The sequence below is a fragment of the Pituophis catenifer genome, unplaced genomic scaffold (assembly GCF_029215685.1).
Source record: "Pituophis catenifer annectens isolate HBS135680 unplaced genomic scaffold, rPitCat1.0.hap2 SCAF_11, whole genome shotgun sequence".
In the NCBI taxonomy this organism is placed as follows: domain Eukaryota; kingdom Metazoa; phylum Chordata; class Lepidosauria; order Squamata; family Colubridae; genus Pituophis; species Pituophis catenifer.
Window position 1 is genome coordinate 17,162,337 of NW_027256891.1, and position 13,196 is coordinate 17,175,532.

At 51.2% G+C, this 13,196-nt stretch overlaps 1 protein-coding gene across 1 annotated transcript in view; it reads left to right on the plus strand.

The window, feature by feature from the left end:
- Positions 1 to 13,196, plus strand: part of BCORL1 (BCL6 corepressor like 1) — a 41,591-nt gene that overhangs the window by 13,420 nt on the left and 14,975 nt on the right. Inside the window, exons 2-7 of the mRNA XM_070951725.1 lie at positions 1,316 to 1,452; positions 4,103 to 4,187; positions 4,496 to 6,841; positions 8,841 to 8,979; positions 9,790 to 9,870; positions 11,159 to 11,563. Of these exons, the coding sequence (XP_070807826.1) occupies positions 1,367 to 1,452; positions 4,103 to 4,187; positions 4,496 to 6,841; positions 8,841 to 8,979; positions 9,790 to 9,870; positions 11,159 to 11,563 (3,142 nt within the window). The 5' untranslated portion in view covers positions 1,316 to 1,366. The remainder of the gene's footprint in view (positions 1 to 1,315; positions 1,453 to 4,102; positions 4,188 to 4,495; positions 6,842 to 8,840; positions 8,980 to 9,789; positions 9,871 to 11,158; positions 11,564 to 13,196) is intronic.

The following is a 13,196-nucleotide window of genomic DNA, read 5'->3' on the forward strand; positions in this document are numbered from 1 at the left end:
GAGGCTTTTAAAAGCATTTTTTTCAGCCGAAGAGGTTGTAGAAAAAATGGTTTTAAAAGTTAAAAAAAAAAAAAAAGTTGGCCACGCCCATTCAGTCGTATTAAAAAAAACCCCACCAAGCCACGCCCACGGAACCGGTAGTAACAAAATTTACATTTCACCGCTGACGGTGCTCTCTTTTGTCATTTTTTAAAATTTTATACGCAAGACTAGACTGAACGTAGGAAAATCATCCCGCTTATCCCAGCCTCTCTCCTTAGCTCTAAGCTGACATCCATAAACGGGTCTTTAAGCATTTCCCAGCCTGGCGCTCTCCGGACATGTTAAAACCAGAACACTGAATATACCCAGGCAGGGAAAGAAGCATGTGTGAAGGAAGCCGAGCCGGCTGTCCCTGGGTCTGAATTCTTTGCGAATCTTGAAGCAGGGCCAGCTCTTCCTCCTGGGAGAACCAAGTGGCTTTAATCTGTTCCCAGAACTGCTCCGATTTGCAGATTTGACAGCTCGGATCTTGCAGAGCTGTGAGCCGCCTTGGGTAGTTTCTTCCCTAATATGAATTTTGGCTCAAGAATGAGCGGTCCAAATAACAACGAACAGATTTCCCAGGGCCTGTTTCAGCATCAGAGGAGCCGGGATCCCTTCAGGGTAGTCCTTGATTTACGACCACCACTGCGTCCCAATGTTTCTGTTGCTAAGGGCGACGTTTTCGTGAAGCGAAAACCTGTTTTACGACTTTCCTTGCCCACCGTTGTTAAGCGAATCACTTGCCGTTGTTAAATTAGGGACATAGCTGTTAAGTGAATCTGGCTTCCCCCGTTGACTTTGCTTTGTCAGAAGGTCGCAAAAAGAGATCCCGTGACTCCTGGGACACAGCAACGGTCATAAGTATGAACCATAATTGCCAAGCCGTCTGAATTTTGATCACACAATCATGGAGATGTTACAAACTGTTCTTAACTCGGAAGAACGGACCTAAAGTCATTTTTTTTTTCCTAACGTTGAACGGTCACTAAAAGCTGTCGTAAGTCGAGGATGACCTGTGTTTATATTTCTTCCTGGCCAGTTCCATTTGTTTCCCCTTCCAGCCTTCTCTGGATGCAGAGTAGCATTTTCAATTTAGCCCAGTGTTTCTCAGCCTTGGTAGCTCGAAGAAGTCCACCCATCTTCAAGCTTCCAAGGTTGAGAAACACTGATCTAGCCGGTCGGATGTTGCAAAGAATATGCCTCGTTTTGCTTTGGGAGCTGCCGATCCGACGGCGGCGGCGGTGCCGGAACCCGAGCTTCACGGCGTCGTGTCTTTCTTTTGCCGTTCCAGGCGGAGCCCCCCTGACTGAAGCAGACGTTCGCTCGGTGCGGAGCGGCTGTCATGATCTCTGCGGCACCTCTCTACAGCGGAGTGCATAACTGGACGGGCGCTGAACGGCTTCACACGTGCAGCCTCGAGGAAGAAAGGTGTGTGTGTGTGTGTGTGTGTGTGTGTAAGCGGGGGGAGCATTCTGCGAAGTACTCGTATTTCTCTTTGGGGATGAGACGGAAATGTCGACCTCTTTCGAGATTTTAAACCCCATGGCCGCCTCTTCTCGTTTCCGCTGAATCCATCTGTGAACCGAGATGCCACATACACACACACTCTCTCTCGTTGATTGCAAAATATTTTGGGGAGAGGGTATTTTTGTGTGTGTGTGTGTGTCTCTGTGTGTGTGTGTGCGCACGCGAGGGGCGAGCATTCTGCAAAGCACTTGTTTCTCTTCGGGGATGAGACGGGGAGAAGAAATGCCGGCTTCTTTTGAGATTTTAACCCCATTGCCCATTCCGCTGAATTCATCTGTGAACCGAGATGCCACAAACACACACACACACAAACACACACACTGTCTCTCACATTGCTTGCAAAAGATTTGGGTGGGAGGGGGATTTGCGTCAGAGGTGGGATTCACTTACTTTCCCTGCCGGTTCGCAAATATGACCCCGCGCGTGCTCGCTCGTTTCGCTTGCACGCGACACCTCCCCCCATGCACAGTAGTCACGCATTACATCCGGACGGGTGGGCGGAGCCTCCTCCAGCCAGCTATGCTATGGTGTGCTGGAGAATTCTGGGAATTCTGGCTAGAGAATTCTGGGAATTGAAGTCCACAAGTCTTAAAGCTGCCAAGTTTGAAGACCTCTTGCTCTAAAAAGATGCAAAGGACCAGCTGTCTGCAAGGAGCATCAATCCTTCCATTCCCTACCATCCACTCAGAACTGAAGAAGCTTCTTGAATGAGAAGCGAAACGTCTTCAAAGAAAAAAACAAGATAGTCCAGTTGCCATAAAAAAAATAAAAAATATAAAGCACCTATTAGAAAAAAGCATCTTTGGAACATTGTGGCTTAAAGTCATATTTAATATTCCAATCTTTAAAATGCGCCAGCATCTCTGCCTTTCGAACAAAATAGCGCGCATGGACGAAATAGCCTTTCTAAAATTGGATCTAAACCTTGGAAACCCCCAAGTGGCCGGCGCGAGTTTACGAAAGGCGTTTTGCCAGTAACTTTTATATTCAGGAGGGAGGCAAAGGAAGTTCTGTGTCTGTTTAAAGCATCACCCGGCATCCCTCCAGGGTGCGTCAAGCTTTTGAGGAATATATTTCTTTATTTTACGGCCCATTTTTTTTTACAAGCGACGGAAGCTCAGGCTGACTGAAATGACTTTAAAGTGGTCTTCCCCCGATCTGTTGCAATTCCCAATCTGGCACTTTTCAGGAGACTGGGAAAGCTGTTGGATGCTCTGTCTTAAGAGCGGCTCTCTATTCAGAATGGTTTAGTATAAAAGAGATTACGGGGTCCTCGGTGCCCTCTGAGGTTGGTGGTTTTCTTGCCGATGTTTCGTTACCTGATTAGGTTTCAATATCAAACCAGTACATTGATGAGGTTACCTAGTTGGGTAATGAAACGTCGGAAAGAGGGCTATCAAGCTCAGGGAGCACCAAGGATCCCATAGTCCTCTTTATTTATTTATTGTATTTATTGGTTCGGTTTATATGCCGCCCTTTTCCGGAGACTCAGGGCGGTTTACAATGCTTTAAGCAATAGCCTTCATACTTTTGTATATACCTGCTTAGTAGGGCTTTCGGCCCACCCTAAGCGGTGTTCTTTTTTTTTCTTTTTTTTAATACAAAGTCAGCTTATTGCCCCCAGAATCCGGGTCCTCATTTTACCTACCTTGAAAGGATGGAAAGCTGAGTCAACCTTGAACCTGGTGAGATTTGAACTTGCAGTAATTGCAGGCAGCTGGTGTTACTTAACAGTGCTTTAGTCTGCTGCACCACCAAGGCTCTTCCTCCTCCTCGTTCTCCTCCTCTTCCCTTTCCCTCTCCATTCCACAAACCGCACTCCCTTCTAACACTGATGATGTTACCTAATTGGGTAATGAAATGTTTGCAAGCTCAAAAAGTACTGAGGACTCCCTAATCTCTTTTTATATTAAACAATTCTGAATTAGAAAGCTGCTCTTAAGAAAACCTCCCAACAGGTTTCCCTGTCTCCTGAAAGGTGCCAGTTTGGGAACAACTACAGATTGGGGAAGATCGTCCTCCTCTTTCTCCCTCCTTCTCCTTCTCCTCCTCCTCCTCCCCCTCCCCCTTCTTCACTTCACAAACTCTGGTACCTTGTAGCACTGATGATATTACTTAGTTGGGTCACAAAATGTCTGCAAGAAAACGCCCAAGCTTAGAGAGCACCAGGGATCCCACAGTCGTCGTCCTCCTCCTCCTCCTCCTCCTCCTCCTCCTCCTCCTCCTCCTCCTCCTCCTCCTCCTCCTCACAAATCCCACTCCCTTCTAGCACTGATGATGTTCCCTAGTTGGGTCGCGAAACGTCTGCGAGAAAACCACCAAGCTCAGTGAGCTCCAAGGACCCTTCATTTCAATCCTGAGTTACGAATATTCCCTTCTATTAGCAAGAGAGGCTATTTCTTCCCAACTGGTTCCCCTTTCAAGAGAAGGCGGTGGCCCTGGAGGTGACTTTGGCTACAGATGTGCTACACCGGTCAGATCAGTGGCTTCAGCCTCGCCACCTCTGGATAATTTTTCTAAGTTTCTTTTTTTTTTTTTTTTTTTCCTGTAGGAGAGCCCCACTTTCTGATGAAGAATCTGACACCAGCAGTTCCCAGCACCTGGGCTCGCCTGAGTTCTGCAACAGTTTTTCCAAGGTGAGATGGGGGTTCAGAGGGTGGGTGGGGTGGAGAGGGAAGGAGGATGGGAATGCCCTCTGCCAGGGGTGAAATTCACTTCCCTTCCCTTATCAGTTTTGCAAATGTGCGTGTGCAGAGGCTGAAAAATCATCCCCCAAAAAGGGACGTCATGACATCCGTGTGGGTAGGTGGGGTTTCGCGCATCGGCCCTACAATACCCCGCAATCTGGTAGGAACTGGCTGAATTTCACCTCTGCCCTCGTCCCCGTGAAGTGGGGGGCAAACTGTCCCCCCGGTCCTGATCTTCTCTTTCTTCCCTTTTGCAGGTGGAGATCACAGCGGTTTCAGGAAGCGGTGGGGGCGCCGAAGGGTTTGAACCGGAGGGCACCGTGGAGAAAGAAGCCGACCCCCAACTCCGGGAGCAGGCTCACGAGCCAGACTGTGCCCAGAAGGCCTTGAAGGAGAGCGATGCCAAGCCTGGCAAGCTTCAAGAGCCAGAACTGCCCCAGCTGGACAGCAGCAGCCGCAGCCTGGACTGCCTGTTACCCTCTGCTGCAGAGAAGACTGCGGAGGTGACCCCGTTCTGCCCCAAAGCTCTGGAGAGCGAGCAGATGGGAAAAGAGAAGGGTCTCCCAGTGCCCGCTGCCTCCGTCAACCCCATCACTGCGACCAGCAGCAGCAGCTGCAATACGGTGGCTCCGGCTCCCGCCACCTACACCCTGAAGAGCGTCTGTTTTTCGACTTCTCAGGCTCCCCCTATGCAAAAAATGTCCCTCTCCCTGCCCCCTGGAGCCACCGTCCTCGCCCCCAGCCAGCCGCTGGTTTACCTTCCTCCTCTTTCCAACACGCTGGGGGTCTCGCCCGCCCTTGCCCTCCCAGTTTTATCATCCTTCCAACAAGACCCTTGCCTGCCCAGCCTTCACCCATATCCGTATGCTTTCTCTGTGGGCAGACCCTTGGCTCCTGACCCCAAAGCTGCCTGCGTCGAGGCCGCTCAGTTAAGCTGCCCTCCGGCTTCCGGAGAAAACGGTAGCACCCCCGCGACGCCGGGCTCCGGCCCTCCTGCCAACGGCCCAGAACTGGTCTCCAGCTCCCCTGCCTTGGCAGCCTCTTGCGCCAGTGCTGTCCCCCTCTCAGTTCCTGCCACCGTGCTGCCCCGAGTCCCCGAGCGGCTGGCGGCAGGGGTCCTGGCGTCCATCTCCCCGCTGAAGTCCCCCCCGCAGCTGGAACGTGAGATGGTCTCCTCCCCGGAATGCAGCGAGATGCCTCTGGATCTCTCCTCCAAGTCCAATCGCCAGAAGCTGCCTCCGCCGAGCCAGCGCAAGACGCCCCCGATGCCCGTGCTGACCCCGGTGCACCCCAGTGGCAAAGCTCTGCTGACGCCGGTCTTCTCCAAAGCCCAGCGCATGGCCCAGGCTGCCGCCTCGCCCTTTGTCATCTTCCCGGAACTCCTGCGCAACGGAGAGCAAAGCACGTGGGTGAAAAACCCCACGGCTTTCATTGGCACCATCCCGGGTACTTACATGGGGGTGGCCAACCCGGTGCCAGCCTCAGTCTTGTTGAGCAAGGATGCCGGGACTGACTTAAGCAGCAGGGACTCCCGCCATCTTCCAAAGCAGGAGCCCATCTGTATTATCGATCAGGGAGAACCCCGGAGTGTCGGGTTACCTTCTGGGAAAAAAAGTGGGTCTGAGGGACAAGCGGAGCCCACCAGGCGCACCCCGGCTCCTCCGTTACGCCCTTCCAAGGAGCTGTCCCTCTGGAACCCCAGCCAAGCAAACCTTTACTCTCGGTGTTCGCTCAACGGGAAGCCTGCCAGCCCGCAACTCCTGCCCATCGGGTGGTCCCATTACCATCCGGGCACTTTGCTTTCCATCGGCATCTCGGCGACGGCACAGCTGCCCCCCAATCCAGTCGGGCCCTCCAAGACCCCTGGCTCCAGCGAACCAGCTGCGTTCCCTGCTGGGCAGCTGGTGGAAGCTACCCCGGTGGTCCAGAAGCCCCCCGAAGCTCCCTCCCAGGGCAAAGGCTGTAAGGCGGCCCTGCCCAGCACCGAGAGCCCTTTGTGCGTCTCACCAGCTCTCCAAGCCGGCCCGCCTGAGGCAAAGGGCTCGAGGGGGCTCGAGCGACGAGAGATGGACTCGGCCGCCGAGAGCGCCCTTCTGCCCCCGCCCGAAACTCCCCTGGAGGGTTGTGTTCACAAGCACTCCGGGGACCCCAAAGCTAAGAGTCCCTTCTTGACTGCCCATCCGCCCCACGGCCTGCCCTTAGCCAGCCAGGCAAACATCCGGGTCACGGCGGAGTCGGCCTCTCCTGCCGAGAAACAGTGCCGGGAGCGGCGAGGGGACGCTTCCCGCAACCCCCCGAATGTCGAGGTCCCTGCCTGCCCCGTGCACCAGGTGGACCTCAGTCGGATCAAGAAGGAGCGGGTGGAGCCCGAACCCCCCTTTGCCTCGGCCACCTGCCTGCATGCGGGGGCCACCTTGAGGGACCCTCCGAAAGCCAAGCTGAAGGCGATGGCCCACATCAAAGTCGAGGGGGGCTTCCCCTGCAAATCCAAGCGGCATCACGAAGGGCCGGACCGGCCAACCCACAAGAAGCTGAAGTCGCGCGGGGGAGAAGAATTGGGGGCTCCCTGCAAGGCGAGCAGCCAGAATCAGCACAGCCGGAAGGTGAGAGTGGCGTGGCTGGGCGGAAGAGGAGGTCAGGGGTATTCTCTGGGAGGGGGAGTGAGTCAGAAGCAGTGGGGTTAGGGGCCTGCGGGATGGGCTAGCCCCTGTGCGGTGGGGAGTGAGCTGAAGGGTGGGGGATCCTTGCTAGGTGAGGGGGGCCATGGCAGTGCCAGAAAGGAAGCAAAGGGTTTTGGAAGCTTGGCACCAATGTTTTAAAGGAAAAATGGACACAGTGCTCCTTGCTTGCTAGCCTTGCAGGTAGGTTTACATTTATAGGTCACCATGCACGCTCAGCTGGAGTAGAATGAGAATGAGAATAAATAGAATGAGAATAAGAAAGAAAGAATAGAATAGAATAGAATAGAATAGAATAGAATAGAATAGAATAGAATAGAATAGAATAGAATAGAATAGAATTAGAATAGAGAATTAGAATAGAGAATATAGAATAGTATATAGTATATAGTATATAGTATATAGTATATAGTATATAGTATATAGCAGTGGTCCCCAACCCCCGGTCCGCGGACCGGTGCCAGGCCGTGGAGTACCTGGCACCGGGCCGCGCAGCGGCCGGGGGACATGAACGCTGCAGCGCAAAGGCTCCTGGGCCGTGCGCAATGGGCCGTGCGCAAAAGCTCCTGGGCCGTGCCCCCACCCCTGCGCGCGCTCAGCGGGCCGCGGCGATAAAAAGGTTGGGGACCACTGGTATATAGTATATAGAATAGGGATGGGATGGGATGGGATAGAATAGGAGTAGAATAGAATGAAGAATATAGAATGGAGTGGAGTGGAGTGGAGTGGAGTGGAGTGGAGTGGAGTGGAGTGGAGTGGAGTGGAGTGGAGTGGAGTAGAGTAGAGTAGAGTAGAGTAGAGTAGAGTAGAGTAGAGTAGAGTAAATAGAATAAAGATTATAGAATTAGAATAGAATATAGAATATAAAATAGAATATAATATATAGAATATAGAATAGGGATGGGATGGGATGGGATGGGATAAAATAGGAGTAGAATAGAATAAGAATCAAATAGAATAGAATAGAATAGAATAGAATAGAATAGAATAGAATAGAATAGAATAAAGATTATAGAATTAGAATAGAATATAGAATATAAAATAGAATATAATATATAGAATATAGAATAGGGATGGGATGGGATGGGATGGGATAAAATAGGAGTAGAATAGAATAAGAATCAAATAATAATAGAATAGAATAGAATAGAATAGAATAGAATAATAGAATAGAATAGAATAGAATAGAATAGAATAGAATAGAATAGAATAGAATAGAATAGAATAGAATAGAATAACAGAGTTGGAAGGGACCTTGGAGGACTTCTAGTCCAGCCCTCTGCTCAAGCAGGAGAACCTATCCCATTTCAGACAAGTGGCTGTCCAGTCTCTTCTTAAAAACCTCCAGGGATGGAGCACCCACAATTGTTTACATTTTATTCTTTTAGCCCAACTTTAAAAAGAAGAAAAATCAGGCTGTTATTTAATTAACAGTGTACAGGGTTAGTCCTCAACTCACGACCACCATCGAGAGCCCAGAATTTGTGTCGCTAAGCAAGAAATGTTTCGGGCAAGTTTTGCCCCATTTTGAGACTTCCCTTGCCACCGTCGTTAAGGGACTCACTGCAGTTGTTAAAATAGTAACACGGCTGTCGAGTGTGTCTGGCTTCCCCGAGGACTTCAGCGACCTTCGGACGAAGAAGGTGGGATTTATTTTACAACCGTGGGACTGACTTTGCAACTGCCCGTCACTCGCTTTAACAACCGTGGCCAGGAAGATCGTAAAATGGGGCAAAACTCGGCTTAACCACTGTCTCGCTTAGCGATGGAAATTTGGGGCTCCATGTCTGCCATAAGTCAAGGGCGGCCTGTGGCTAAAGAACATCCGGGAGGGGGCAAAAGAATCCAATCTGATTTAAAAATACAGTGCAAGAAGCTTGACGACGCTTAACCGCAGGCTGGTCTCTTTGTGTCGCATCCACAGTGGCGGAAGCATCACAGCAGCCTCCATGAGATCACGGATGATGGCCGGCTGGGCTGCGTGAAGGAGCGGGGGAACCTCCGTGCCAAGCGCAAGCGCCGGAAGTTGTCCCCAGGCCACCGGGGTCACAGCTGCGAGGAAGGTAAGGGGGTCTCAAGTTGGGTAGTGGATGTTCCCTCTCTCATCCAGGGCTGTCCCACCATCCCAGGAGCCTTCTTGGAAGATCTGGTTAGCTTCTTCAGTAGGTTGCCAGAAGGATCTCTCTGAGCTCCCTAAGCTCTTCCTCGTGATTTTGTTTCTCCAAATACAGTTTTATTAGGTTATAAAGTATTATAAGAGGGACGCGGTAGCTCAGTGGCTAAGACGCTGAGCTTGTCGATCAAAATGTCGGCAGTTCAGTGGTTCGAATCCCTAGTGCCGCGCAACGGGGGTGAGCTCCCGTTACTTGTCCCAGCTTCTGCCAACCTAGCAGTTCGAAAGCACGTAAAAAAAATGCAGGTAGAAAAATAGGGACCACCTTTGGTGGGAAGGGAACAGCGTTCCTAGAAAGCCTCTGGAGCCTGGGGAGGGTGAAAAATGGGCCTACTGGGCCCACCGTGCCATTGCGTGCCAAAAGCTTGGGAGGGGGGTTCGTGCGTGCATGCGTGGGGGTGTGTGGGGCACATTAAATTATGGATTTGGGGATGCGTGTGCGCAACACCCCCCCCCCCAACGCTCCCCCTGCTTTTTGGCACGCGACGGCAAAAAGTTAGCCATCACTGCATTAGACCCAAGAGGAAAAGTTCTGGCTTCGTATTGATCTCCCTTTTCTGGATTTTCCTGTATTAAAATATGAATTCCTTGTGATTTTTGGATGGGGCGGAGAAGATTCGAGCTTCCCGGGTTCCCAAAAATGAAGCCCCTCTGGCTGCTTTTATTCCGTTTTATTCATAGTCATGTTTAATTCTTTCAGCTTACGTGGAGAAGAAAGCCAAGAACAATTTTAGAGACTTCATCCCCGTCGTGCTCAGCAGCCGGACACGGAGCCAGTCAGGTTGGTGGCTGAGCCAGGAGATGATGACTGGGTCAAGGGGTAAGGGAGCAGCGTGACCATTGCGGAGGAGGGGGAGAAGGGCAGGGTTATGATCCAGTCACCCTGACTTGGGGGTGGGTGGGTGTTGCTTGCTTGGAGACAATCTTTGTAGTAGGGCCTTGTTGGTCCCCAAAAGAAAGGGGGGGGGGAAGAATCTTCCCCAAGTGTTTTCTGAAAAGCAAAATGTTTTGATCCTCTATATCAGTGTTTCTCAACCTTGGTAGCTTGAAGATGGGTGGACTTCAACTCCCAGAATCCCCCAGCCAGCGGCGCAACACGCTAAACCAAAAACTCATTACGGTTGAGGATGATGTGCGAGCCAGAGAAATAACTTGATTTGAGCATCTTTCGTTCTTAAGTGGAAAATGCAGGCTTTGGAACTGTACATTCCTCCCCGCAGGTTGGAATTCAAGTGAACCATACTGAAGATCTGGTTCTGCCAGCGGGCCTGGGGAACCCAGAGTGGGATGGAGCCCATTAAATGGCTTGTGTGATGTGTTGTCGCCAGGGTAGTGGGGTGGGGCTATTATATTATTAATGTATTATTATTTGATTATTTTCTTCTATTGGTTTTATTTTTTTATATATGATGTTTTTTATATTCCTGTATGCCACCATGTGTAAATGGGCGGCAATATAAATTTTCTAAATAAATACACACTCTTTTTCCCCTCCCCTAAGATTTTAGTCCATGTGTGCATTTGGGAGGGATGAGGGTACCAATAGAAGAGAATATTTGTAGCTCAGGATTGAACTATGAAATCCGTGGTGCTCTCTGAGCTTGGTGGTTTTCTTGCAGACGCTTCACGACCCAGCTAGAGAACATCATCAGTGCTAGAAGGGAGTGGGGTGTATGAAGGAAGAGGAGGACTGTGGGTCCTTGGTGTTCTCTGATCTTGGTTTATTTCCTTGTGGACATTTCATGACCCAGCTAGAGAACATCATCAGTGCTAGAAGGATGGGCGGTTTCTTCACTGGCAGGGCAAGCCCCCGGTGTCTAAACAGAAAGCAAACCCCTTTCCCTTCTAACACTGATGATGCTACCTAGTTGGGTAATGAAACGTCTCCAAGGAAACAAAGCAAGCTCAGAGAGCACCAACAGTGATGAAGTTTTAGCCAAATGAAGCCACCCCAGAATGGAGCAGTGACGAAGCTCAGATCTTCTTGGTAGTGGGCGCTTCCAGTCTGACGGGGGGTCTTTCCTCTTTTCTTCTTCTTCTTCTTCTTCTCCTCCTCCTCCTCCCTGCAGGGACCACGGGGGGCTCGTCCAGCATGTTAGGAGAGTGTGACGGAGCTGGGCAGGAGATGGTGCCGCTGTTGGAGGAGGCGAACGACGAAGATGAAGAGCTCTCCCCAAAGCATCACCGGCTACGGAAGTCCCACCGCCTCTCGCCTCACTCCGGCTGCAAGGAGCGCTCTCGGTCGGAAAGGGGCCTCTTTCACCCCAGTAAGAATCAAGGACTGCTCTGGCCAGGAGAGGCCAGCAGGCAGCTCTGGAGCCGCAAGGAAGCCGAAGAGGAGAGCAGCCACGTCAAGAGGAAGAAAAGGAGGCGGCAGAAAAGCTGGAAGTACCAAAGCGGAGACTATCTGATCGAAAGGGACAAAGGAGAACACTTGAGCTGCTGCCGCCATAAGCGGAGGAAATCCAAAGCAGGTGAAGGGGAGGGGTGGGCCTCGGAAGGGGGGGGAGAGGAGGGATCTCGAGGTGGTCGCTCTGGTCTGCTAATCTGGTCTGGATTGCAGCTCCCATCATCCCCAGGCTTCCAGCCTCCTGGTCAGGCTGGAATAAGAGGATCAGGCAAGGGACGGATGGGCCGCTCGTAGCTACGAAGCAGCAGCGCGAGGGAGATTTTCCTGGTCAGCTTGAGAACAAAAAAAAAGTCAAGTTTCCTGTATTGGTTCAGCTGTGCAGGAGATTGCAACACGACCTTGGGCCTGAGCACCCCAAAGATGCCCACCCCAGTTCCTTTTGCAGAACCTCTCCGGAGGTCGATCTGCCTCGACAGCCCCCAAGCATTGACGGTAGCCCCCCCTCCTCCTCCCCTCCCTTTCTCTCCCGCCCCCTCCCTCCAAATTGGAGCATTTCATTCTGTCTCCTCGACCTGCTTCCTGCCATTGAAAAGCAAGCAGCCAGCCACGCTTTTCAAAAGTTGGAAAAAAGAGTCCCCATTTTCTCTCTCTCTCTCTCTCTCTCTCTCTTTCTCTCTCTCCCTTGTGGCCTTGCTATTATTATTATTCTTTTCAAAGATCTTGGGCGAGGGGTGGGGGGAGGGAGATTGGCTCAGGGCAACCCACTTCCGCAGAAACGGGGCCCCGGCTCTGCCGTTGCTTGCTTGCGCTCGGTTCGAAAAATAGAAGGCCCCGCAGCCTCCCGGTTGCAACAGCCACCAGGGGGCAGGCTTCTCCCGCACAAGTCCCGCGACAGTCGCAGGCAGGAAAGGTTGCAGCGGAGACGGAGAGGCCGGGAAAGGCTGCGAGGAGAAGGATGGGGGGAGGGGGGCAGAGAATCCATGCAGGGTGCATTACGCAGGGATATTATGCAGAAACTGGAAAAGGGGTGGGATGAAATACCACTCTATAAAGCTTTATAGTAAGACCACACCTAGTGTACTGCATCCAGTTTTGGTCACCACACTATAAAAAAGATGTTGAGACTCTAGAAAGAGTGCAGAGAAGAGCAACCAAGATGATTAGGGGACTGGAGACTAAAACATATGATGAATGGTTACAGGAACTGGGCATAGGTAGTCTGGTGAAGAGAAGGACCAGGGGAGACATGATAGCATGTCCAGTTTTTGAGGGGCTGCCACAGAGAGGAGGGGGACAAGCTATTCTCCAAAGCCCCTGAAGGCCAGACAAGGAACAATGGATGGAAACTGATCAAGGAAAGATTCAACCTGGAAATAAGGAGGAAATTTCTGACATTGAGAGCAATCAACCCATGGAACAGAAGTTGCCTTCAGAGGTTGTGGGAGCTTCATCACTTGAGACTTTCAAGAAGAGACTGGACTGCCATCGGTCAGAAATGGTGTAGGGTCTCCTGCTTAGGTGGGGGGTTGGACTAGATGACCTATAAGGTCCCTTCCAACTCTGTTACCTGTTAAATCCATCTTCTGCCCTGGAGACAAATTCCTTGTGTGTCTCATCACCCTTGGCCAAATGATCCTGAATTCTTAAAGAGTCCTTGAGGAACTTATGGGTTGTAGTTTTTCCCTCCTCTCTATTTTTGCAAGACTCGGGTAGCCTTTAATAAGTTCCTTTTTCTTAGCATCCTTTCCTTCCGGTCC